The 27,592-nt window shown below is 45.7% G+C and overlaps 1 protein-coding gene across 2 annotated transcripts in view; it reads left to right on the top strand.

The window, feature by feature from the left end:
- LOC126095027 (paired box protein Pax-5-like) overlaps window positions 1–27,592 on the top strand; it is a 262,451-nt gene that overhangs the window by 83,471 nt on the left and 151,388 nt on the right. For both annotated transcript variants that reach the window (XM_049909700.1, XM_049909692.1), the window contains exon 2: window positions 13,587–13,752. In XM_049909700.1, coding sequence (XP_049765657.1) covers window positions 13,587–13,752 — 166 coding nt within the window. The remainder of the gene's footprint in view (window positions 1–13,586; window positions 13,753–27,592) is intronic.

The raw sequence follows: 27,592 nt of genomic DNA, 5'->3' as shown, positions 1-27,592 counted from the left end.
GGTTCCATAGTTGTGTTCGCGGTATGTTACCCTCGTGATTCCGGATTAATCGCTTCGTAACGGTTACAGCTATCGGTCTACTATGGCTGCGTACATCTTTCAGTCTGTGTGATGTATCTGCACATAACTTGGAATGCTACAGTGTGACCGGAATTGTTTGCAAGATAAAAGTAAAATATGAATTTCGATTTTCACACAAAAAGGAATAATAATGTTGTCTCAAATGGTGTGTGTGTGATTTCTCCCTCAGCTCGGTTCAATAGAGTTTTATAGTGAGTACGCAGCAGCCGAGTGGCTCTAACTAATGAGGAAGGGCGCCATCGTTTTTATGGAGTTTCAATTTTTGCCCCTGTCTTTGAACAGAATACATCACTCACAACGGCTACAGCGTTGCTCTGTGATATCCTTTCACCCGGAATTTCAAAACGATTTCGAAACCCCTCCTTTATGTCATATATTGTGTATACGTGTTCACCGACACCTCTTTTAATCCGAGAACTTGTCTCCCGGTCTTCCATTCTTAATCTTCCCTACACCGTATAGATGTTCTAAGGATTTCAATCATCTTGCACGACACTGAGCAGTCGAACGCGTTTCCTTTCTCAACAGTTCCTACGGAAGCGTTTCAGACACAGGTACATTCCACCAGTTTTTACACTCATCTGTGCACGTAACCCTCATTGATGCTATTTTATATTGACGGGCAAGCCGAGGGAAGTGGAACCCGTGCACACTGCGGCCTTGGCGAGACGCGACGGCAGGGATCAGCTGGTGCCGTGTGGCGTGTCTAGGCCACCGCAGCCGCAGCGCCGGTCTCCTCTTGCATAATGTGCGGCGCGTGCAGTTGACACGGGCTGCCGGGGTAACGGCCTGCCCTCCTGCGGCCTCCGCGCCGGTTCTCTACTCCCACGGCCGCGCGAGCGAATCGATCCGCCGTGTGAATGGAGCGCCATTGACTGCCGCCGCAGGAATGCCGCCCCCGCCTGCTCCTCCCCCTCCGCCTCCGCCTCTTCTTCTTCTTCTTACGGTCGGCCGCGACCGCCGCAAAAACACCTGCCGGCTACCGCGCCGCAAAAGCCGGCCAGGAAACGCAGGCCCTGTGCGCTCGCCGGCACGGACCGGACGGCGACTGCGGACTGTACCGTCAGTGAGCCGATGGACTGTCCGCGTCATCTCGAGTGGAGAGCTCGCCACGGAGGTGGCAACGCCGCTCGTCGACACGGCTCACTACGTAAAGGTCAGAGCCGGCCGCGCGCGGGGGAACGCCGGAGCGGAGCAACACTCGTGACGTCGGCAACCCCTCCGGTGGTCCGCTACACTTCCACTTACATGCTCGCTGAACGCCTCCCTAAGCTTCTCTGCTGCTTCTTACGCCTGTTTTTCTAGCTTGTGGTCTAATAGGTTAGTGCAGCTGCCTCTAGACAGCGAGCGCCACTACTGCCAGCTAAATAAAAGGTTCAAACTACGGAAGGCACTAACTACTGATAGGGGTAGTTAGCAAATGAAAGATTTCGATAGAGAACAAACAATGTATTTACCTTAATAGTGTTCAAACGTTCATGACATCTAGTCTTACAAATTTACTCTCTCTGATGCACACACGTCCAGATCATCCGCTCTCAAAACTCCGCCATTTCTCTCCCCACGTCCACCACTGCTGGCGGCTCAACTCCCAACTGCGCAACGCTACGCGCTGTTCACATCCAACTGCCCAACACGACAATAGCAAATTCCAACAATGCAAACCAGCCACAGACTGCACACAGCACAGTCAGTGATTTTCATATAGAGCGCTACATGGCGTTACCAACATAAAAACCTAAACAGCCTACTTACAAGCCGTACCATCATTTCATTTCTTTTTCTGTTGTCTTCTGCATATCTTCTGCTACATCGTCGTCTCTGTCTGATGCCGTCTCTTGGAATCCATCTATTCGCACGCTTACTTCCACTTACTTTCACTACTGCCACAGTCAAGTCTCCGCCTCCAGTCTGCCCCAAATGCATTTGTCTTTCTTCCTGTCTCTTCTAGCAACTCTTTCAGCAGCCCTCAGTTTTTTAATGATTTTCGCATTAAAAGTCCGTGTCTCATTGTCATAAGATAATACTTGTTTTGCTTACTTATTAGAAGTTTTCCTTTTGAGCGTCATCACAAGCTTACTTTAGAAAACTATATTTCGTTTACCAAGAGCACTCGGCTCAATTCGTTCGCCATACACACTGTCGTTCTAAATATAAAAACTCATCAATTCCTTGTATTGCGTCATTTTTAACCTGCACTATTTTCTTTTCGTTGCGTTGTTTATGTATTATTTTATAAATGATTCGCAGTGCTGCTTTCACATTAGAATTCTTTCAGAACACCAAAAACAACTGTGAAACAAAACTGATGTTTCGACCGTCTTTGCAGTGGTCCTCTTCAGAGCGAAAAAACCGCCTTACGTACGACCCCCCATCGGCATCTTGACTTTGGAGTGTCCAATGTTCTACCAGTATGGTGACATCGGTCGTGGAGTGACGACTTCAATAGGACAATATACAGGAGAGACCTTCACCAGACTTGACAGTCCACAGATACTCGAAACGTGTTTTTGCTTATAGTTGCTTTTAGTATTATTAAATGACGCGGCGCAGTACGCGAAGTCGGATATCCAGTGAGTGCGGATTGTGATGGAGTGCGAGTTGCGCCCCTCGGCCCCTTCCCCGGCTACGGCTGCAGGCAGCTACATTACCATACGGCGGGTCGCTTTCAGAGGGCTGGCTGGCCCTTTCTTGTCGTCCGCCCCCTGCACCGCCACTCGCTCGCGAGCGGACGGAAAATGATCATCACTTTATCATTCCCTACCCTACCCTGGCCTCGCCTACCCCTCGGCGCTGCGCCCCCCTGAATTTTTTCTCCATTCATTAACCGCGCCGAGTGCAGTCGTTTTATGGTAGCTGTGCTGTTACACCGTTAAAGCACTGCCCTAAGCCCGCAGAGGAGAGGATAAGCGCCCAGGCTACAGACCTCAGCAGCCAGAATCGGTCGCAGATGTTTATTTCGCTCGGGGTGCGATCTAACAGCTACCAGCAAGCGCAGCAGGGCTCCCGGCAGCAGTTAATCTCCGAGCGCTGGGGGAGAGGGGGAGATTCTGGGGGAGGGGGCGTCAAAAGCTGCCGTATGTAAAGGACCGGCTGAGTGGCACTTTCAGGTTTCTTGTATACGTCTGTGTTCCGACAACAAATAAATAAATGGGTGAAGATGTTCATGCAATCAAGTTGATGCAATCAAATGCCCAACAACTAAAAACAGAAATACAGTTAAGGTGGTGATGTAGAGAATCATGCTGAACAACGTAATGGCTCAGCGCTAGTATTACGCACGAATTGGGTGTGATTAAATACGAAGCAGGTGTCGACAGATGTGAAAATTACCAAACTATCAGTTTAATATCAGTTTAATAAGTCAGTTTAATAAGTCACTGCTGCAAAATACTAACGCGAATTCTTTACAGATGAATGGAAAAACTGGTAGAAGCCGACTTCCGGCGAAGATCAGTTTGGATTCCGCGGAAATGTTGGAACACGTGAGGCAATACTGACCCTACGACTTATCTTAGAAAATAGATTAAGGAAAGGCAAACCTACATTTCTAGCATTTGTAGACTTAGAGAAAGCTTTTCAAAATGTTGACTGGAACACTCTCTTTCAAATTCTAAAGGTGGCAGGGGTAAAATACAGGGAGCGAAAGGCTATTTTCAATTTGTACAGAAACCAGATGGCAGTTATAAGAGTCGAGGGGCATGAAAGGGAAGCAGTGGTTGGGAAGAGAGTGAGACAGGGTTGTAGCCTGTCCCTGATGTTATTCAATCTGTATATTGAGCAAGCAGTAAAGGAAACAAAAGAAAAATTCGGAGTAGGTATTAAAGTCCATGGAGAAGAATTTTGAGGTTCGCCGATGACATTGTAATTTTGTCAGAGACAGCAAAGGACTTGAAAGAGCAGTTGAACGGAATGGACAGTGTCTTGAAAGGAGGATATAAGATGAACATCAACAAAAGCAAAACGAGGATAATGGAATATAGTCGAATTAAGTCGGGTGATGCTGAGAGGATTAGATTAGGAAATGAGACACTTAAAGTAGTAAAAGAGTTTTGCTATTTGGGAAGCAACATAACTGATGATGGTCGAAGTAGAGAGGATATAAAATGTAGACTGGCAATGGCAAGGAAAGCGTTTCTGAAGAAGAGAAATTTGTTAACATCGAATATAGATTTAAGTGTCAGGAAGTCGTTTCTGAAAGTATTTGTATGGAGTGTAGCCATGTATGGAAGTGAAATATGGACGATAAATAGTTTGGACAAGAAGAGAATAGAAGCTTTCGAAATGTGGTGCTACAGAAGAATGCTGAAGAGTAGATGGGTAGATCACATAACTAATGAGGAGGTATTGAATAGAATTGGGGAGAAGAGGAGTTTGTGGCACAACTTGACTAGAAGAAGGGATCGGTTGGTAGGACATGTTCTGAGGCATCAAGGGATCACCAATTTAGCATTGGAGGGCAGCGTGGAGGGTAAAAATCGTAGAGGGAGACCAAGAGATGAATACACTAAGCAGATTCAGAAGGATGTAGGCTGCAGTAGGTACTGGGAGATGAAGAAGATTGCACAGGATAGAGTAGCATGGAGAGCTGCATCAAATCAGTCTCAGGACTGAAGACAACAACAACAACGACTGTAGGACGATGAACATACCAGTGGAAGCTTAACAAACTGAAAGGAACAGAGGACCTGGGATGTGTAGCTAAAGCTGTGTTTCTTTTAATTTTCTTAAAGTGACTTAATTGGGAACATGTTTCTAATCCAGCAGTATTGCAGCCATTTACCGCTTAGGGAAATTAAATGAACCACCCGACACCTATAGTAAAACTGCGCAGGAGCTGCTTACAAATTCACCCCTATAAGAAAACCAGGAAAGTTGTAAATCTTGTTAACGGAGGAAAGCGACCTGGCGGTCGCGCTTCTCTGAAGACAATACTGGAGTTTCTCAAGACTTGGAGAAAAAAGTAAAAGAAAGTAGATACCGTCTTTCAGTCGTCTTGGACTGGCTGAATTTCTTATATGTTACAACACGTTTAGTGAAGGGAATCTGTAAATGTTGCCAAAATTTAAATGATTCCCTATTTTCTGATGTGCAAGGCGCGATATACTGGAGCAAGATTTCCTCTAACCGTAGCATCCGTGGCATCATATATATCAGACACGACCGTAGGACCTTTCACAACAATATGAGATGAAAAACATAACTTAATGTTTCAGTGCAGGAGGAAAATGCCATCTGTACTGATTTTGAAGGATTCTGGACCCTCAGTTTCTCTGTAGAATGAAAGTGTTGTTCAGTAATGTTGTTTTGCACTCGGTGTTATGAACGGCAGCTCTACTTTAATGCGGATAAAGAAAGGAGAAGGAACCGGGTGGTGCTCAATTGCAACATTTGTGGCGAACATTTGGAGCACGTCACATCGTACAAAGTTTTAGGGGTAACACCAATGAATTATATGAAAAGGAACGATAACGTAAAATCTTTTCGTTTTATTGGAAGAGTTCTTCGAAAGTGGATTGCAGATGTAAAGAAATGGCACACAAGGCCGTATCGTGACGGATTATAGCAGCATCCTTGAGACCTTACCAGACAGTCACGACAACTAACGAATTCAGAGACGTGCCGCTAGGATCTTAATTAATTGGTGTAGTCCATACGGAAGTACAAGTTGATTCTTACAAAGACGAAACCCATAATTTTACTCAGGGACAGTATCAGAATGAAAGGTTTTTACAAAATACCACACGGAAGTGTAAGAGACATGTTTAGGGAACTGAATGGGGTATGTTCGAAAGAAAGGTGACATTGTTCTCTCGAAACCATTTTGGGTATATTTAGATACTGGGATTTGTGGACGACAATGTAACAGTTCTGCAACCACCATAGCACATTCCTCCTAGGTGTCGTGAGAACAAGATTCGAGAAATTCAGGCGCGAAAGAAAGAATGAAGACAATCACTATTCCCTTCGATCAGTGCGCTGATGGAATAGGACATAAAATCACCAATATTAGTACTAAGTAGTCACGTCACTGCGATAAGAACGCCCATGCGATAGTTTTGTGTAGAGGGGAGGGGGGGGGGCGTTGTGGCCGAGCGAGCGGCTCTAGGCACTTCAGTCCGGAACCGCGCTGCTGCTACAGTCGCAGGTTCGAATCCTGCCTCGGGCATGGATGTGTGTGACGTCCTTAGGTTAGTTAGGTTTAAGTAGTTCTAAGTCTAGAGAACTGATGACCTCAGATGTTAAGTCGCATAATGTTTAGAGCCATTTGAGCCATTTTGAAGGGGGGGGGGGGAGGAGAGAAAGAGAGCTAGACCTGGGAGTATGGAATATTTTTAAGATTTTGGAAGGTGAGTGGCGACTTGTAAGTTGCCATAAAAATGTTCCAGTTCCGACTCGGTTAAAAACCTGCGTAATACCGACTGTTAAATCATCAGATTGAAAGAAAAGCGGCGGCCGGAGTGGCGGAGCGGTTATAGGCGCTACAGTCTGGAACCGCACGACCGCTACGGTCGCAGGTTCGAATCCTGCCTCGGGCATGGATGTGTGTGATGTCCTTAGGTTAGTTAGGTTGAAGTAGTTCTAAGTTCTAGGGGACTTATGACCACAGCAGTTGAGTCCCATAGTGCTCAGAACGATTTGAACCATTTTTTTGAAAGAAAAGCACCTGATTACTCTATTTTTTGTTTCGTTTCCCAGACAGCTAGGGGGCATGGGGCACCCCCCCCCCCCCCACTTGGGTATGGACGCCCTTGCAGTGCGTTGTATATCTGTAGATGATTATCACTTAGGAATCATCAAGGAAATTTAAAAGGCTCAGATGACGCGTGATTCGTGTCAAAGCGAATGAGTTTCAGTGAGTTCAGCAAATTCGAATGGGAGACTGTGTAACAGAGGCATTTCATCACGCACCTCGTAATGGGCTGGTTTCCAAAATTCTAGAACCTTTCTTCAGAGGCCAGTGACGTGTCTCCGTTGTTACGGCAGTAAACTAGTTTCGCACGGTAACACAGATGGAAATGCAAAGCCGCAGAATACTTGAAATGTAACTTGTATGTTGGCCGTGCGCGCGACCCCTCTGTGCGGAAGCGGCGGCTCCTGCGCAGCCACTTGCTGGCAGTCGCAGTATTCGAGGCGAGCGCTCGGCAGAGTGCCACGGGCAAGACACGGGGCGCGGCGCATGTTTCAGCCGAGCCGAGCCGAGCCGCGCCGCGCTGCGCAGCGCCGCACCACATAATGGCCGCTCTTTTCCCCCGAGATGGAGACGGCGCTCTCTGAGAGCAGCGGTGATTAGCATGCAAAAAATGCGCGCCGCTGGAGCCGGAGATGGAGGTGGCCGCCTGCTCGAGGCGGGCGCAATTTTTAATTCCGTTTCTGGAGCAGCCTCGCTCTCCTCCGAGGCACCTGCCACGCGGCAGACGTCTGCAGCCCCGGGCAACCTCTCAGCTCAGACGAGGCGCGCGTGCTCGTCTTCTGCCGAGGAAACGGCGCCTCACTGCCGGTGTTCACATTTTACACATCGAGCTCCTTCTTCATTATTTCCAAATACGAGCTTGTGAAGAGAGATGGCTCCACTTGTTTTGTGATAAACTGTTCTCTATGCAGTGGAACGTGAACGAGTGTCAACACGTTGTAGCTATCATGGTCAAAACAAGTCGACCACAAATGTCAAACGGTTAAGTTCATGCCGACGTATTTATGTCAAACGGTTAAGCTTATGCTACATCCACATCTATCTCCATACTCCGCCTGACGGTGTGTGGCGGAGGGTACCTTGAGTACCTCTATCGGTTCTCCCTTCTATTCCAGTCTCGTATTTTTCGTGGAAAGAAGGATTTTCGGTATGCTTCTGTGTGGGCTCTAATCTCTCTGATTTTATCCTCATGGTCTCTTCGCGAGACATACGTAGGAAATGGCTCTGAGCACTATGGGACTTAACATCTATGGTCATCAGTCCCCTAGAAATTAGAACTACTTAAACCTAACTAACCTAAGGACAGCACACAACACCCAGCCATCACGAGGCAGAGAAAATCCCTGACCCCGCCGGGAATCGAACCCGGGAACCCTGGCGTGGGAAGCGAGAACGCTACCGCACGACCACGAGATGCGGGCAGTACATACGTAGGAGAGAGCAATATACTGCTTGACTCTTCGGTGATGGTATGTTCTCGAAACTTCAACAAAAGCCCGTACCGAGCTACTGAGCGTCTCTCCTGCAGAGTCTTCCACTGGAGTTTATCTGTCATCTCCGTAACGCTTTCGCGATTACTAAATGATCCTGTAACGAAGCGCGCTGCTCTCCGTTGGACCTTCTCTATATCTTCTATCAACCCTATCTGGTACGGATCCCACACTGCTGAGCAGTATTCAAGCAGTGGGCGAACAAGCGTACTGTAACCTACTTCCTTTGTTTTCGGACTGCATTTCCTTAGGATTCTTCCAATGAATGTCAGCTTGGCATCTGCTTTACCGACGCTCAACTTTATATGATCATTCCATTTCAAATCACTCCTAATGCGTACTCCCAGATAATTTATGGAATTAACTGCTTCCAGTTGCTGACCTGCTATTTTGTAGCTAAATGATAAGGGATCTATCATTCTATGTATTCGCAGCACATTACACTTGTCTACATTGAGATTGAATTGCCATTCCATGCACCATGCGTCGATTCGCTGCAGATCCTCCTGCATTTCAGTACAATTTTCCATTGTTACAACCTCTCGGTACACCACAGCATCATCTGCAAAAAGCCTCAGTGAACTTCCGATGTCTTATCTAGGAACTCCTCAATCCAATCACACAATTGGTCTGATAGTCCATATGCTCTTACTTTGTTCATTAGCGTATTGACGTATTTTGAGGGTTTAGGTTATGGCATCAAGTGGTTCCCTATCAAAGAAAATGATAATAAAACAACCACTGGGATTATATTTTATTATTCACGTCGTAGCTTACGATTAGTCCATTACCTCGAATTTTTGAAGACTCGATGATAATTTATGTGATGGCAGCTGGTGGTCAGTGAAAACTATTTATTCAGGCAGCAGCCTGTTCTGCGGCTCATGACGTTGTTTAAATTTTTTACAAGCACAGGGCAACACCTACGTAAAAAGTGTTGTACTTTTCCGCTGCCTCTCCAGAAGATTGTTTAAGTTCGCATTGCAGATGCGCGGGCCCTTCTGGCTGGAGCCATAACGAGCCTAGTCGTTAGCCGGAGAGCTTGATCCGCGTGCCCTTAATGCCTTAAGCCGGCCTGCAGACAGTAATTGCTGCGGTCAGCGCCAGTAACCGCAGCACGAGAGCGTATTCCTCTAGACTAGACCATCTCTATAAACATCGAACTGCAACAAGTGGTGGCGCGTGCGGAGGATGTCCACGACGGCCAACAACGCGTCCCACTTTTATTCATACGACTTCAGAACCCTCGTGTCACTTTACCTGTACCTTACTGCTAAACGACTCTGTTTCCCCAGCCGCAGGATCAAGTACTGCTCGTCCCCGGGCCAGGCTGATGATCTGAGCTGCTGGCCTCCTCCAGCTGCAGTGTGCTGGCAACAGCTCCCGAAAATACTGGTTCTCTTCCAGATTGGTTCCTCGGACTCTCCTGACACTTCGTCTGAGAATCTGTAAAATTGGAGAAACTATGATAAGCCGCTGCTCTGTTATACTTTGGCGTAAGTCGACGTCTTTCCAAAGTGTGCGCGCAAGGATTATCTTATTCACTTTATAAAATTATCATTCTGTTTTAGATCTCCACCTTCGTGTTCTTCCTTGCCGTAGAAACAAAGTAAAATCTGAGTTATGAGAATACCATTTTTAAGTTTACATGGTTGTCTGTCGAAGCGTGTTATTACGGTTAGTATTACGGCGTCCTGTTAAGAATGGAAACACTGTTGCGAAGCTGATGACTAGCGACATAGTCTTTACGCTGATCGAGACCTCAATTAACCTGTCACTTAACTAACCGGGGAACGTGCTTCTGAGTGACAACACTGTCGTGTGTGAAGACGGCGCGTTTGTACACAAACTGGGTTGTACGAGAGAGGAAACAAAAATTGAATGAGGACTGGCCATTCCGCTAAATATATGAGTGTTGTCTCGTAGTGCAGAAACGCGTCGTGTTATTAAAATATTTCAGATTTTTTTTTCTCAGGTCGTCTTGAGTATTAATACTTGGATGGTTTGGCGGTCTAGTGATAAGGCCCAAGCGTCGAGGACGTAAGATCGCGAGCTCGAATCCTCGTCGGACTTTGGAATTTTTCTGTCCACTTTTACGCTGGTTTACACCTTTCAGTGATGTGATGTCGTGCCAAGAACGACAGGTGGTTGGGATTCCACGTGAAACTGTAGGTCCCTTTTGCCCGGGGTTGGTTAAGGCGTGCAAGTTGCCGAAGTGGCGTCCAATTGAAAGAACTTGCAAAGAGCCAGCTGAACATCCCTCTTGAGAGACGTATAGCCAGTGATGCCATGCAAATTTACGTTTACTTTCAAAAGCGGACTCTTTTTGTTCAAATGGTTCAAATGGCTCTGAGCACTATGGGACTTAACAGCTGTGGTCATCAGTCCCCAAGAACTTAGAACTACTGAAACCTAACTAACCTAAGGACATCACACACATCCATGCCCGAGGCAGGATTCGAACCTGCGACCGTAGCAGTCGCGCGGTTCCGGACCGCGGCCGGCGACTGTTTTTGTTCCAAACTTAATATTGGCTTTAAGGAACATATTGTTGGTTGTCAGTGTGTATATAGGGTGACCCAATAGTCTGTTAACATTTGAAAATTCGATACTTAACGGAATAATGGAAAGAGGTAAAAATTGACGTACGCACTTGACATGACATGGGGTTTATTGAAACCAAAAAAATGAACAAAATGACCAACAAATGGCGCTTCATCTTGTACGAAAATAATAATTAGCATAGCAGTTGATTTTTAACAAAAAATATGTTGTTTATTTGTAAAGGTCCCTCTTGATCCATAAATTCTACAATTTACAATTACCAGTTTCGGCCATCTTCATATTTGTTACAAATAGACACCATATCTAGGTGTGTAGTAAGTGTCGATGATGGTCTGGAAGCGCCCAGTGTATGTACAAACAACTAAGGCCAGTAGAGGGCACTAATGCCGTGGTACATGGGTAACCATTACCAAAAATTCAATACTTAAAATTTAGTTTTCATTGTCATTAATTAAAATTACTACATTTGGCAAAGTGAGTTTCTGACAATAAAAAATCGTCGGACGTACAATATTTGGAAATACTGCTTCGGCTAATTGACAGTAGTTTGTTACAACACTTTTTATGGCGATGAGATCGTAAAGATGCTTTAGCAGATCCCTCATTCTCAACTAAAGCTTTGCTACCAGTACAGACTCCTCCTCTCACTACAGCTGATTCTATACAAAATTCTCATGCGGCATCACTGACGTGCTGCTGCCCAGTGCCGTCTGTGGGTCGGTTTTTGCCGTCGTTTTTGGTTTTAATAAAACCCCACGTCATAACAGGCATGTGTGTGTCAAGTTTTACCTTTACTTACCTTATTATGTGAATTAATGCATTTTGAAGTGTTAACGAAGTTTTGGGTCAACCTGTACAACGAATGAGTAATGTAAACATGTTGTTGTTGTTGTGGTCTTCAGTCCTGAGACTGGTTTGATGCAGCTCTCCATGCTACTCTATCCTGTGCAAGCTTCTTCATCTCCCAGTACTTACTGCAACCTACATCCTTCTGAATCTGCTTAGTGTATTCATCTCTTGGTCTTCCTCTACGATTTTTACCCTCCACGCTGCCCTCCAATGCTAAATTTGTGATCCCTTGATGCCTCAGAACATGTCCTACCAACCGGTCCCTTCTTCTTGTCAAGTTGTGCCACAAACTCCTCTTCTCCCCAATTCTATTCAATACCTCCTCTTTAGTTATGTGATCTACCCATGTAAAGATAATGTTGTAAAAGTCTCTAGGCAGATTATAGGGAAGAAATATTCTGCTTCGGCTGAGTGCCGTGCCAAACATGGTTAGTAATTCCGTACTGGGTGGACCGGAAGCGGCGACGGTGAGCCATGGGTGGCGGCTGATTCATCTCGTTCACTGCCGTCTCGTAGCCCCAGAGGCTATTTCCTTCAGATCCCGGAGCGCAACAACTCTCTTTCGTCGTTTGGTTTATGTTAATGGCACATAAAATATCATAAATAACTCACATGTTGAGATTAAGCTAAACCGGAACTCTCTGGACTCAGAAGAAAAACTGTTCAGAATAATGAAATACGGTCAATCAGGCGACTTACAAAAGATCTCCATTGGTTAAATTGTGTAATAAGGGGTGTACTCGTACTATCAGCTGTAGCCTAAGGGACGCACGGTGTTCTGTTCCATTCTATGTTACCGAACCATTGTATTACTTGAAACATAATGAAATTAATTTAAGTAAAGGAAAGAGCCTCTAGTACTGTCACTTGCCCCTCCCCTCCCCCCCCCCCCCCCTCCTCTTCTAAGTTTTGCATAACACTCTTCAGGAGGCGCAAACCTCCGCTCCAGATTTCCGCGCCTTCCTTGACTCACTTTGACGCTCGAGCTTGCTGGTCTAACGTCGACTTGCTCCGTGGAGTATTATAGATATTTTTCTGCACATTCATGTATGCTGTCCATACGGTTTTTCTTTGCTAGACAGTTTTTAGAAGTGATAGTCGTGGACACGCGTCAAATTACAGCCTTCACCTGTCACCTCATTCGATATCTTCACTGCTCGTCAAGAGAGAATGTAGTCGTTTGTAAACACCAGAATTTTCCCACGCACCACATGAAACCAACTGGAAGGTTGTGTAAGTTATGCTGCGTTGCAGTGCCAATTTATTCTCCTCTTCTGCTAGCTCCTTCAGTACTAGGGCCGCTGAGGAAGTAACGACCGTCTGTATTCAGTAAATTGAATAAGGATTTTTATAATGAAAAACACGTGGCTTCCATAAATTGAAGTTTATTTTATTGCCGTACAGAAGTCTTCTCCGTGATTTGAGCATTACAATTCTGTGTTGCCAGTCCATTAAGGGAGCTGTTCACAGATTCTTAGCCCCGGCATCACTCCCAGAACGGTTCCCGGCCAGACAGTCTCTGAGCTTCGTGAAAGGGCGCCTTGTACCTTTTCGGTTACTTTTTAAATCTTCTGTGATGGGTGGCGAATGTCCGTTTAGAGTTTCTTCATCTACATTTGTTCATCTTCTGTTGAACTTTTTTCAGATCGCTTCCTCACTATTCTGTCGTGCATTACTGTATCACCGTACAGTTATTGTAGTCGGCCGTACATTTATGCTGGTTTCAATTTCCGAGCACTCAAAAATAGAACGACACCTCTAACCTCACAGTCGACAGGACACAGTTACTTTCAGACAGCCACAGAATTCGTTTCGCCTGACAGTCACACAACGCTCAGATCTCCACCTCGGACAGACGCGTGTTATCGGCGGCAGCCGCAGTGACCCTGTGCCGTGTGTGTCCGCAGGCCACGGCGGGGTGAACCAGCTGGGCGGCGTCTTCGTGAACGGGCGGCCGCTGCCCGACGTGGTGCGCCAGCGCATCGTCGAGCTGGCCCACAACGGCGTGCGGCCCTGCGACATCTCGCGCCAGCTGCGGGTCTCCCACGGCTGCGTCTCCAAGATACTCTCCAGGTAAGTCCAGTGTCGTCATCTCTTGCAGTACAGCAAATCAGTTCCCCTCCTCAGTGTCTCCACCGCTCGCTTAATAACCTTCAGTGTTTGAATAGTTTCGCGTTTAAAGTGCATGTACCACTGCCGAAAATTAAAACAGTTTCACCAAAAATACTCCAGGTCGGATTTATTTACCATAAACATGTTGCAGAACAGTTACGGCCGTCCTACAAATAAAAATTAATAATATTCTGTTTACTCCTTCTGCCGTCATACCATTGTGTTCAGCTGTTCTTAATAAAAGCACTCAGTAACTAGTTATATGACTTGTTGTTTTGTTCAGCTTTATTTTCGGTGTGTTGAAGATACCTTATTTTGGTCTTATTATAACTTGATTTTCTCAAACACTGGTTCTGTCAAGATCCTGTTACAGTTCACTTGCAGTATATGCAAACAATACAATGCATTCAGCAAAACGTAACTGTTTGAAGTATGCCTCATTAGCTCATATCCCTTCTCCTCCTCCTCTTCCTCTTCCTTCTTCTTCCCAGTTTCATGGTTACATAAGACGCTTGAAATTTTCACATAAGCCACGTTTGAGAACTTCAGAACCACCAAAATCTCCCATTTTAGATAGTAATTTTGTTTTCGGTACCAGTGTGGCAAGCCAAAATCTAAAATAGCGGCTCTTACTCAAAGTAAACCATAAAATATTTTATGCAAGTGCAATGTGCTATTTTAGAAATTCTGTGTCTGATGCTTCTCATTCACCAGTATTGGTCCCAGAAATAAAACACTTATCTAAAGCAGCAAATTGTGGCGGTTTTTAAGATGTCATTCATTAATTTTACCAATACAGGGAGTAAAATTTGGAAAAAAATGAAAAAGAATCGCAAACCAACTTTAATGCGCGTAGAAAATCTTTTTCTTGTGGAATTCTGCGCTATTTCAAAAGCTCCAGATGTTTTTTTGGCATCCGTTGGTGACTGTTTTCTGTACGCTCATGACATTTTTCGGTGTTAGAAACGAAATCTGGATAAACATCCCTTATTCCCTTCAAATTGCCATTTATATAAGACGCTATTGAATTCAAAGGTGCTGATGGCTCATGTCAGCCTGAAGGTGCTGTGTGAGCGACGTATTCTTTGTAACTCCCCCATCTACGACTGATTACATTTAACTATACATAAGAATGGCCCATAAACATCCAATGCTTGTGTATAAGAGTGAAGCTAGACTGGGGGAAAGTAGAGTTACTATAGTGGAGCAGAGTACATAGAAAAGGACAAGACCCCAATAGGGGTAGCAAAAGCAATGTTTTTAAGAGACAAATTGTGCCTATATTTCGCTAAACGAGAAGAGAAATCTTGAGATAAAACTTACGGCTAAGAAACAGTGTTCGTTATAAAACTGTTTCTCGATGTTTCGTATCCAACACCGGGAGGCATTTTGGAAGCACCCCCAAATTTACGGAGCTGCGTAGAAGGTACCACAGTCCGTCATGTGATGTCGATTGCACGATATCTCTGGCTGGCGCCATCGTCATTGATTAAAAGTAATCGATCATCAGTCTGCTGGCGCAAATTCGACATCCATATCTTATCTAACGTCACACTTTTTCGTTCTCTGTTAAAATTATTGTGGTGTTTGTGAATTTGTACGTCCTCGGTACATTGTCTTTGCTAAAACGCTCGCCTCATTGAATTTGTTCCGTGGTTTCAGTCTGAAAAAAAATGCTGTGCTACGGCCGATTTGTCAGAACGTTAGCCCGAACATACAGAGATAAACGGCGGCAGGCGGCTTCACACTGCGGTGACAACTCATGGGATACCTCGTGATACCGCATGGGACCTCGATGTGGCGTCGACTTAACAGGCCGCTGGAAGTCTAAGTCTCCTGCGGTCTCTGTAGCACGTCCACAATTGCGAAATGTTCCCGATGCAGGATTTTGTACACGAACTGAGCTCTCGATTATGTCCCATGAGGGCTCGATGTGATTCATAGTTGGCTACCTGGATGGCCAGATCATGCGCTCGAATCGTCCGCAATGTTCTTCAAACCAATAGAGAACAATTGTGGTCCAGCGACGCGGCGGATTGTCGCCCATAAAAATGAAGTCCACGAGTGGTTGCAAATGGTCTCCAGGCGGCCGAACATAATCATTTCCAGTCGATTATCGGTTCAATTTCAGGAGAGGAGCCAACCCATTCCATGTAAACACAGCCCACAGCATTACGGAACCACCACCGTCTTGCACAGTGCCTTGTCGACAACTTGGGTCGGTGGCTTTGTGCGGTCTGCGCCACACTCCAACCCTACCATCAAGTCTTACCAGCTGAAGTCGGGACTCATCTGATCAGGCCACGGGTTTTTAGGGTCCAACCGATACGCTCACACGCGCAGGAGAGGCGCTGCACGCGATGTCGTGCTGTTGGCAGAGGCACTCGCGTCGGTCTTACGCTGCCGTGGCCCATTGACGCCAAATTTTGCGGCACTTTCATAACGGATGCGTTCGTCGTACACTGATTTCTGCGGTTACTTCGCGCAGTGTTGCTTGTCTGTTAGCACCGACAACTCTTCGCAAACGCCGCTGCTCTCGGTCGTTAAGTGACGGCCGTCGGCCACTGCGTTGCCCGTGGTCAGGGGTAATGCCCGAAATTTGGTATTCGGCACACTCTTGACACAGTGGGTCTCAGAGAATTGAATCACCTGAGTACAAATGACAGGTCCGCCAATGCACTGCGTACGCGATAATACCGCCTTCTGTATGTGTGCATTTAGCTAGTCCACAGTTTTTGTCACCTCAGTGTGCTGCATCTTAACAGAAGAGGAACGTTGATATACGGAAAAAACTTTGAGTGGAAGTTGTAGGTACAACTGCGGATATCTGACCCCTCGCTGGTGGTTAGTGCACACGTGCGAGCTAAAGTGTGTCGGCACGTAGTCGCCGGCTGCGCCTCTGCCTGTTTGTTTTGGCGGGTCGGCCGCGGCTGCCACGATACGCCCAGATGGCCGGCGCAGATGAGTCGGCCTTTGGGCCTGCGCCGCCATTAGGACGGGAATCTGCGGCGTGAGCTAGCGCGGGCGCCCGCGGCCGGCGGGTTTTCGTGGGCGAGAGGAGGCGTAAAATCCCCTAATTGGGCGCCGCCCACGCCTCCCGCGTGTCGAATCGCGGCACACACAGAGCGCCGTGCAAATTGATAAGGCCGCGCCAAGCCGAGCCCAGGCGGACGGGTGGGTACCTTCGCGTCCGCTCCAGCGGCGGTGCCCCGCTGCTGCTCCGCTCATCTGTCTGGCACAGCGCGGAGACGCCTCGCTCACAACGTGTTACGCCACTTTTACTGAGTAACTTTCAGCCCTACGCAAAAATGCACATTCGTGTAAGCGTAATACTCTTCTGACTGGTTTGATTCGGCCCGCCACGAATTTCTCCCCTGTGCCAAACTCTTCGCCTCAGGGTAGCACTGGCAACCTACGTCCTCAGTTATATACTGGACTTTTTTTTGTCTTCCTCTACAGTTTTTAACGTCTGCAGCTCCCTGTAGTACCATGGAAGTTACCCTCTGATGCCTTAACAGATCTCCTTTCATCCTGGCCCTTGTTCTTGTCAGTGTTTTCCAAATATTCCTTTCCTCGCCGATTCTGTGGAAAACCACCTCATTCCTTACCTTCTCCGGTTCTCCCACAGTCCATACAGTACTGTGCTTCAGATGTGCATTCTCAGCAATTTATTGCTCAAATTAGGGCCTATTTTTGATACTAATAGACTTCTCTTGGCCTGGAATGCACTATTTGCCAGTCTTACTTTTCATTTGACGTCTTCCTTGCTCCGTCCGTCTTTCGTTATTTTGCTCCCTAGACAGCAGAGTTCCTTAACTTCATCTACTTCGTGATCACTAGTTCTGATGTTTAGTCTCTGCTGTACTCATTTCTGTTACTTCCTGTTACTTTCCCGTTTCTTCGATTACTTCTCAGTCCATATTATGTATTTATTAGACTGTTCATTCCATTCAAAAGATCCTGTAATTCTTCCTAACTTTCATTGAGGATAGCAGTGTCATTAGCGAATCTTAACACTGATATCCTCTTCCAGTCTTTATTGTTTCCTCTTGATTCTTGTGCATACTGTTCGTTACACTATAGCTTTCCCCTATTTTTCTCAGAATTTCGAACATCTTGCACCATTTTGCACTGTCGAGCACTTTTTACATGTCTACAGATCCTACGAACGGGTCTTGATTTTTATTTACTCTTGCTCCCATTATCAGCCGGTACGTCAGAACTGCCTCTTTGGTGCCTTTACCGTTCCTAAAGCCAAACTGCATTATCATGGAGAGAAACATAACATTTATAAATCGAGTCTGATAAGCAGCACTTGGATAAATTACTGTCGGCTTCTGAGAAAAATGCGTGCGGCAGGAGTACTGCGAGTGCTGTAGAGCAGAAAAGTACACGCCATTCCGAAACATCTCTACATTATAACTGTGACTGATGTTGGAGGGATGCAAATTTACGACATTGTCTCACCTCTTCAATGCACTGACACTTCTACAATACTACCTGTCGAATTCTCCGTTTATGTGTATATAGTACTAGTGAATCGGTACTGGTACTGTATACTCAAATACGTTCTTTCGTGACGAGAAACGTTTCGGTTTGCTCAGTTAAAACATCGCCAGTGGTAGGGTTTTCTCGTCCGGTTCCTGCTTATAATAGGGGTATGATGTCTGTATATAGGTTTCACTAAATTTTTTCTCTTTGACCCTAGTACCTACGCAGAAAATAACATAAAACTGGTGACTGTCATCGGTGAATAGCGAAGCACAGCAAGGCCGATAAAGAGGTCCGCTGGTGGGTCAGTATTTTTCTGACGGCCAGTAACACAGAAGGCGGGCAGCCGCGCGGCGCGAAGAGAGAGAGAGAGAGCAGGGGGGAAGAAGTGAGCGTACAATCGCTCCCTACCCTGCCTCACGCCTCGGACGTTTCACCTCGACCACACAGTACAGTCATCAGTTTACATCCGATGCTCACGTTTACGTTGTGACCGTGACACAGTATCACTCGCCCGCGTTTTTTTTTTTTATTGCAGTACACACAGTCTGTTAACAAATGTCAGATTGACAATTACGTAGAAGATTACAGCAACCAGCCACTTTTTACAATGCTGTTTATTTATTTAAACAGCACCGTTACGGGTTTCGAACCGAGAGGTTATCTTCAGACGGCTACTTCACGTTTTACATTACATTTCGTGTTTTGTTTCCCCACCTGCCGAAACTTCCTTGGGGTGGTGATGCCCTACAATCAAAATAAGATGTGAGTCAACATCTTTTTAATTTTAATTGTGCCTCACGACAATTTTAAGTGATGTAAACAAATTATTATTATTATTAAGTGGAAGATGTTTCGGTTACCTTCAATGAAGAATCCGCGCCATTATGCTCCAGTGCAGGTTGCTTATCATCTTGCAGCATCGAAAACTGTATAATGCACTTTTTTGTGTAAGAGCCAACCTATATATTTTATACACAGCCACGGGCTCTAAAGGTCAGTTTTTGAGAAAATAGCATAGAACAAATGTCAGGTTTTTCTAATTTCGAGACCTATGCTGCTGCTTCACGAAAGCGCAAATATCAATGGAAAATGTTTGAAATAACTCTCGTTGTTTCGAATAGTTTTACATCAGACCGAGAACAAGACACCTTAAAGAAAGAAAAAAAAGGAAAAACGAAAAGAAAAGAATACTTCTATTGATACCGTCCTCACGATTGTTCTATTAGAAAACAATGTTTGAATTCATCCCAACATAACAAAAATGTATACACAAAAATGAAAGTGCATATCTACGCGTAAATCTAGAAGTGCTGTAGAATGATGGCATCGTGGTGTGCTGGGCCTACCGCTCCTGTAGCTTTCTACTCACTATTCTGTTAAGACATTGTCAATGTCTTCAGTAGGCATAATTTCATGGAACCTATCCAATATCTTCTTTTCCTCCATAAACACATCTTTTATGAATACTAATGATGTTCCATATTTTTGGAAATCTGTATTTGGAAAGTTGCGGTAAGTTAGGGAACGCAGTTGAGTAACGTTCTCAGCAATCGCCCTTGTTTCGACAGGACAACACCCAGTCTTGTCATGGCCTTGAATACGACATGGTATTCAAATGTTGCAATATCGAGTGGTGTGAACGACATCACCCGTCTGTCCTCCCACAAATTCTTTAAGACAGAGAAACCCCGAATTTCACAACATTCAGGAGTATTTTAAAGAAATAAGAAAACAGTGAAAATTAAGGTATCTCAGTTTGGTTAGAAAATTCATTACATTCAGTAAACAAAAAAAAAATATGTTGAGGAAAAGATATTCAGAAGTATGACTCGTACTCATATCCTAAGCACATCACAGACACGACACTCGATTTACAAATCTGAACTGTAGCTACACTGTTGTCACTAGCAACTGCCCGGGTATTGTACTCTGAATAACGAAAGAGGAAATATTGGGGCTAACAGCCGCAGACGCACGGCACACAAGGGGGTTGACCCTAGCAATAGCAACGCATTTTTCATCGCACGCATTACCAAGGAAGGAGGGGGGAGGTCATGGGAGTACTTTATGCCCACCCCAAAAAAGTTACAAAATAATTCGTTACTTATTGTTGACGTGTATTAGCAACATAAAGGCGTACTGATATGTAAATAGGGTCCAGAACATGAAAATATCTTTCTCCACACTCTTAGCAATATCAGTACATTTTCAATAACGTATACTATCAAGCTGCGGGTACTACGTTAACGCCATAAAAATTTTTGAAAAGGCAAATTTCGTTCGCTTTCGTTGACTTTTCCTCACAACGTACTTTATAAAGAGATTTTATTGTGCAAGTAAGGTCCTAAACCTGAAAATACTGAATGACATCGGATGTGGATAGTGACGTCTACTACTTATACTTAAATTTTTGGTTTCAGTTAACTGAAAAATTTTAAACATCTGATGAATCTGGTAGAGGAATTAATTAAAAACAATAAACATTCTCTTTTTTTAAATTTAAAATATAGGGTAACTAACTAGATAAAATAATTTCAAGATGTGGGCATAATGTAACCCCCCCATTGGTATCGCGAGGGTTAAGGATCTTCTCTCGCTCTCCGGAACAGCGAGTTTCAAACCCCTGTCGCAGTTTGCGCGTTGAGAATTTTCACTCGATTATATGAAGAGGATATTGGGGTATTTCCTTCAATAAAAATGATGATGATTCCTTCCTCTGTCCTAGGACCAACTTCACTGCTGCTACTCCTAAATGCTTACTGTTTCCACAATCTTTCTTATATTTTCCTCTTACTTAAAAATGTTTCGGTATTGTTGTGTAATTATTAGTGTTTTTTATATACAAATATGTAATATGTGCAAAAGTGTATGCATGCTATGTACGATAATGTGGTAATTGCAGTTCTTTTAATATATCTCTCGCTAAAAGTAAAAGAACGCACTGCTGATAAGGAAACGTTCAACCTCAGCGTGTAAGATTTTCTTTTTTTACCTTACTGGCTTGGAAAACCTATGAACTCATACCATAATTTTGCTGTTTCACTACAGACGAAAGCAGGCGTATAGATTTTTTATTCACGGTGGCAGTGAGCGATTCCTTTCCTTCCCATAAAAGAAAGGTGATTCCTCTGTATATGTTGCGTTATTCCCTGAAAGACGAGGGAAGAAGAGAAGACACGTAATGGTTTGGCTGGCAGGACGGTTGCTCCACGGTGAGACAGGACCGCGCTATTCTCACAGGGCCCCCTACGCTGAGGTTGGAAATCGCAGCAGGCTGTTCTCTGGAAAACCGACGCAGCTGCGGTGCTGATCTACACAAGTCCGAAAATAGCCCGGCCCGTGTAGAGGCCCGGGGGAGCCGCTATCGCTGTATCACATTAATCGACAAGAACAAAGAGGAATGGCTATTCAGTTCGTGCCTCTCGTAATTTAGAATCTGCGAACATCGAGTATCTCAGAGCGGCCATCTGCGCCGCCGTATTATTCCAGATGCTGATTACGGCGCTGCTAAATTAATGGCTCGCCAGATTAACACCTATCCCATCCCATCCGACACTAGCCGTGAGAGGCACGCGCTGGCCGCAGCGGTACAGTCTCTCCGCCGTGGCCGCGGAAAGCGAGCGGCGGGCCGAAGCGAACTGGAGAACCGGCAGCCGTACAGGGAGGGTCGGGCGCTGCTCCTGCCGCCTCACAGCGGCCTCGTGTCAGCAGGATTCCTGTGTGTCAATGCGTCTAATTTGCTTGACAGGGAGCCACCTGGAAGGCCGTGGTGAGGGTAACAGTCTCGCCGTTGATGTTCTAAACCTCAGAGCAAAGCCTGCTTCGAAGCAGCAGCTGTCTACGGTAGCCTATCCTGCACAAGTCTCTTCATCTCCGCGTAACTGCTACAACCTGTATCCGTACGAAACTGCTTACTACAATGAAGCCTTGGTCTCCCTCTACTATTTGTACCGCTTAAAATCTCCTCAGTTACATACAAACTCTTTTCGCTCACAGTGTGTCCTACCAACATATCCCGTCTTGTAATCAGTAAGCTATAAAGCTATTTGAAGCTATTTATTCCTCCATTCAATTCAGGACCTCTTCATTACTTATCCGACCTGCGCATCTAGAATCTGCAGTCATGTATAGTACCACATTTCAAAAGTTATTATTTACTTCTCGGATGTACTTTTACGTTCCTCTGTTACTTCCAAGGAGGCGACACTCGAGTCAAATACTTCCAGAAAAGGCTTCTTAGCACTTTAATTTGCATAGTGTGATCTTTTTTTTTTTTAGAAAACTTTTTCTTTCTGTTCGTATCCTCTTTCCTTCTGCCTTAATCAGTTATTTTTCTTAACAAACAGCAAAATTCATGTAATACTTTTAAGGTGTCAGTGCCTAATCTAATTGCTTCAGCATTGCCGGACGCAATTCGACAACATTCCGTTACCATAGCTTTACTTTACTTAAAATCCGTCGTACTACTTCTTTTCAAGACTATTCTTTTCGTTCAATTGGTCTTCCAACTCCTTTTTCGTCTCTGATGGAATTACCACACCGATTAACACAAAAGTTTTTATATCTTCTACCTGAACTTTAATTCCCTTCCCGATTCCTCCTTCATTTCATTTACTACTAGCTCTACGTACAGATTGAGTGAAATGGGGGGAGGGGGTATGGTTCAATGGCTCTGAGCACTATGGGACTTAACTTCTGAGGTCATCAGTCCCCTAGAACTTAGAACTACTTAAACCTAACTAACCTAAGGACATCACACACATCCATGCCGAGGCAGGTTTCAAACCTGCGACCGTAGCGGTCGCGCGGTTCCAGACTGTAGCGCCTAGAGCCGATCGTCCAGGAGGTGGGTATCTTACAGTTCTGCCTCCTGCTTTCTCATTTACTGCCTCCTATTCAATTCCATCGACTCAGTTGCCTGCGTCCGGCCATCCTGATTTAGTTTTTCCGTGATTTTCTTAAATGCCGTGATGGTTGCTTTGTAAAGGCATGACCGACTTCCTTCCCCCATCATTCACTAATCCGATCGGACCGATGACCCCCAAATAAACCAACCAACCAACAGTTCAGTTGGGCCTAACTGCAGTCTGTCTCCTGTACAAGTCGTAGATGCCGTTTCGTTCACTGTATTTTATCCCTAATAACTTCATAATTCCAAAGAGTAAGAGTTATTTGAAGATAAAGCGGCGTCTGGCAAAAGCAACGGAGACTAATTGAGGCAGATTTCCCTGTTTACATTGGAAACTTCGAGCGTTTCGCTTAACGCACTGGAGGGGCGGCTACTCGTGGTCAAAAATGGTTCAAATGGTTTTGAGCACTATGGGACTTAACAGCTGAGGTCATCAGTCCCCTAGAACTTAGAACTACTTAAACCTAACTAACCTAAGGACATCACACACATCCATGCCCGAGGCAGGATTCGAACCTGCGACCGTAGCGGTCGCGCGGTTCCAGACTGAAACGCGTAGAACCGCTCGACCACACCGACCTGCACTCGTGATCAGCCCACAGCGGTGCGGTGGGCCAGTTGCGACAGCGCAGGGAGCGTACCCCGGCATAAACAACCGTGGCGAATCGGGCACGGGAAAGGAACACCTCCAGGAAAAAGAGAGAGACGGGCGCGCCGCCGCTCGCCGCCTCGTTGCCCGGAACGAGCGGTACCCGCCGAGTGTACACGGGGCGGCATACGCGGGCAATATTTTAATGATGCGCTGCGAGCGCCTCGCCGCCTGCCCGAGACGAATGCCGTGTTGATAGAGCGGCCCGCCCACTCCCAGCGCTAAATACCTGCCGCTGGAGGACGGCAATTAGGAGGGCCGCGGGTGATTGATTCCGCGGCCGATACCTGCCCCTCTGGCTCTGGCCTGTTACCCCGTCTGCTGGCAGCCGCGGCAACGCCCCGCTTCGCTTACCGGCTGGCAGTAGGTGTGTGCTCGAGAGTGAGAACAGATTACCGCACCACGCCGAGCGCTGCGGTTGCAAGTTGAGCGTATATTTCACCGACACCGTGTGCTGCGAACGCAAAAGTCCTTCTACTGGTTAAATATTTACGTGAGATTATTGAAGAAAACTGAATACAAGTCCTGCCGTACGTGTAAGAATACGCAAACTGGAAAGAGCATGGGGATTAACGAAGAATATTTACAAAGTGGAACTGGAACGACTCTACGCATACGCTTGTCTAGCACTGTATAGTAAATAGGACAAACTAGAAGTCTTGAAGAGAAGAATTATGAGGGACATTTTAGTTTAATAAGATGCATAGGGGCCTGGAAAATAAGCAGCATTCATCAAATATTCCTACTGAAATCATAAGATAAAGAAGACTGATTTTTTTTCGACATTCGAGTGCCTCTCGCAGTAAATATTAACAACTAGCTGGATCTGAAACGTTAAAAAGGATTTGTAGATGCAGCACATTACAGAAGAAGAAGAAGCAGTAGAAAGAGACGTTTTCAGAAGGAAAGCCATAAAATTAGGATTTCAAGGCAAATTCGATACAGAGGTGTGGAATAATCCGATGAAAATAAAGAAACACAGAATGTTGGAGGAATAGGAAAAAGCAAATCAAAAAACTTTGAAATTAGCACGCGTATATTACCCCCCGAAGATACAACGTTTGACCACATAGTTTTAAGCACGATACTCGTAGATTTCTGCGCCCCATTCTAATTTACACCATGTGATCAGAACCATCCGGACACTCCCAAAAACATACTTTTCATATTAGGTGCATTGTGCTGCCACCTACTGTCAGGTACTGTATATCACCGACCTCAATAGACTTCGTGAGAGGGCAGAATGGGACGCTCCGCGAGATGGCAGAATGGGACGCTCTGCGGAACTCATGAACTTCGAACGTGGTCAGTTGATTGGGTGTCACTGGGTCATACATCTCTAAGCGAGATTTCCACACTCCTAAGCATCCCTAGGTCCACTGTTTCCGATGTGATATCGGAGTGGAAACGTGAAGAGACACGTACAGCACAAAAGCGTACAGGCCGAACTTGTCTTTTGACTGACAGTTGAGGAGGGTCGTAATATGTAATAGGCAGGCATCTATCCTGACCATCACACACGCACTCCAAGCTGCATCAGGATCCACTGCAAGTACCATGACAGTTAGGCAGGAGGTGAGAAAACATGGATTTCATGGTCGAGCGGTTACTCATAAGCCACACATCACGCCGGTAAATGCCAAACAACGCTTCGTTTGGTGTAAGGAGCGTAAACGTTGGACGATTGGACAGTGGAAGAACTTTGTTTGGAGTGACGAATCACGGTTAAAAAAAAAATGGTTCAAATGGCTCTGAGCACTATGGGACTTAACTTCTGAGGTCATCAGTCCCCTAGAACTTAGAACTACTTAAACCTAACTAACCTAAGAACATCACACACATCCATGCCCGAGGCAGGATTCGAACCTGCGACCGTAGCGGCGAATCACGGTTCACAGTGTGGCGATCCGATGGCAGTGTGTGGGTATGGCGAATGCCCGGTGAACGTCACCTGCCAGCGTGTGTAGTGCCAACAGTAAAATTCGGTGGCGATGGTGTTATGGTGTGGTCGTGTTTTCATGGTGGGGGCTTGCAGACCCTTGTTGTTTTGTATGGCACTATCACAGCACAGACCTGCATTGATGTTTTAAGCACCTTCTTACTTCCCACTGTTGAAGAGCCATTCGGGGATGGCGATTGCATCTTTCAAGACGATCGAGCACGTGTTCATAATGCACGGCGTGTGGCGGAGTGGTTACACGAGAATAACATCCCTGTAATGGACTATCCTGCACAGAGTCCTGACCCGAATTGTATAGAACACCTTTGGGATGTTTTGGAACGCTGACTTCGTGCCAGGCCTCACCCACCATCATCGATACCTCTCCTCTGTGCAGCACTCCGTGAAGAATGGGCTGCCATTCCCCAAGAAACCTTTCAGCACCTGAATGAACGTATACCTGCCAGAGTGGAAGCTGTTAGTAAGGCTAAGGATGGGCCAACACCATATTGAATTCCAGCTTTACCGATGGATGGCGGCACGAACTTGTAAGTCATTTTCAGCTAGGTGTCCGGATACTTTTGATCACATAGTGTATATCTTACAGGGCAGCCACTGTTAGAGTCATTAATGAGTTTGAATTGTGCATGCTAAACAATTGTGAAATTATCAACGTTTCAAAGGTATACTTTCCGGTGAGAATTGCAGAACTAAGACTACCAGTTGGCAAAGTTAGCCGACGAGGTGGAGTAGTTTAATAATTTCCTATCTCTGAAATTCATCGTAACCTGACTACATGACGATTGTATTGACTGTTGGTCTAAATCGAGAACCGAAGTATCCTAAAGATCTGAGGATACGCTGACTAACGTGAGACAGTGAAACTTATCATGAATCTGAACTAGAACCTCTCGCTCATCCTATGCCGGAGCGTTACGTGACGCTCTCCGCAATATTCGTTGTGATTCGAGAAGAGTGGAGACACCGCGCTTCGCTGCCATGAAGTTCGGCGCTACGATCGGTCGGTCGACCGAGGACTGGAACATTCAACCCCAGACGGTTCTGCCTGTTGACAGCGCAGCCTGCAGAGCGGCGATCCGCTCACCTTGAAGTCCCTCAACCGAGTCTCTTCTCGAGTCCTCAAAAAGCTGCTTGCTCCCTTCTTCCTGCCTCTCAAAAGTTACTACAGCCAGCCAACGACGTAATTGTTTCTTTCGCACAGTATCCCTCAAAGAAAAGGCGAAACGTCAACAAGTCAGTCAACTGAATTTCCTCCCCTCTTCGCCAAAAATCTTCCCGCTAAGAGTTAAGACGTCTTGACGTCATTTCTATCATAGCAGTGGGTGCTCTCACAACCACCACCTAGCCTCGCTTTACAGGTCCTGAGAAACGTTACAAAATGGCCACGAGGCTAGTCGCCGACTGTGCTGTAATTTTTGAACCTTTAGTAGGTCAGGGCTGAATTGCCAAGTTTTTTGGAAAGCTGGGAGATGTCTATCTATTAAAGTCTTTCTGTTAACGTGCTCCATGCGCCCACCACCTCCTAACAGGCGAGAAAAGATCTGGTTGGAGGTCGGCCATTGACGTCAGAAGGTATCAGGAGATGCGTTGATGCGAACAACCCAAGACCGTGATCAATTAAGACGTCTGAAGGAAGGTCTTAGCCTGCAGTGAGTGTCGCACGGCTGAAGGCGATGGTGGTGATGATGGTGGTGGTGATCAAAATGTACGGCATGTCCTGTCTGAAAAGAAACAACGAAAAATGTATGATATGTTAGCACGAGCGTGAAAAGAAGGAAGAAGTTATGTC

The sequence above is a fragment of the Schistocerca cancellata genome, chromosome 1 (assembly GCF_023864275.1).
Source record: "Schistocerca cancellata isolate TAMUIC-IGC-003103 chromosome 1, iqSchCanc2.1, whole genome shotgun sequence".
Taxonomy (NCBI): Eukaryota; Metazoa; Arthropoda; class Insecta; order Orthoptera; family Acrididae; genus Schistocerca; species Schistocerca cancellata.
The sequence above is the reverse complement of the archived record's forward strand: the minus strand, read 5'-3'. Positions and strand labels throughout refer to the sequence as shown.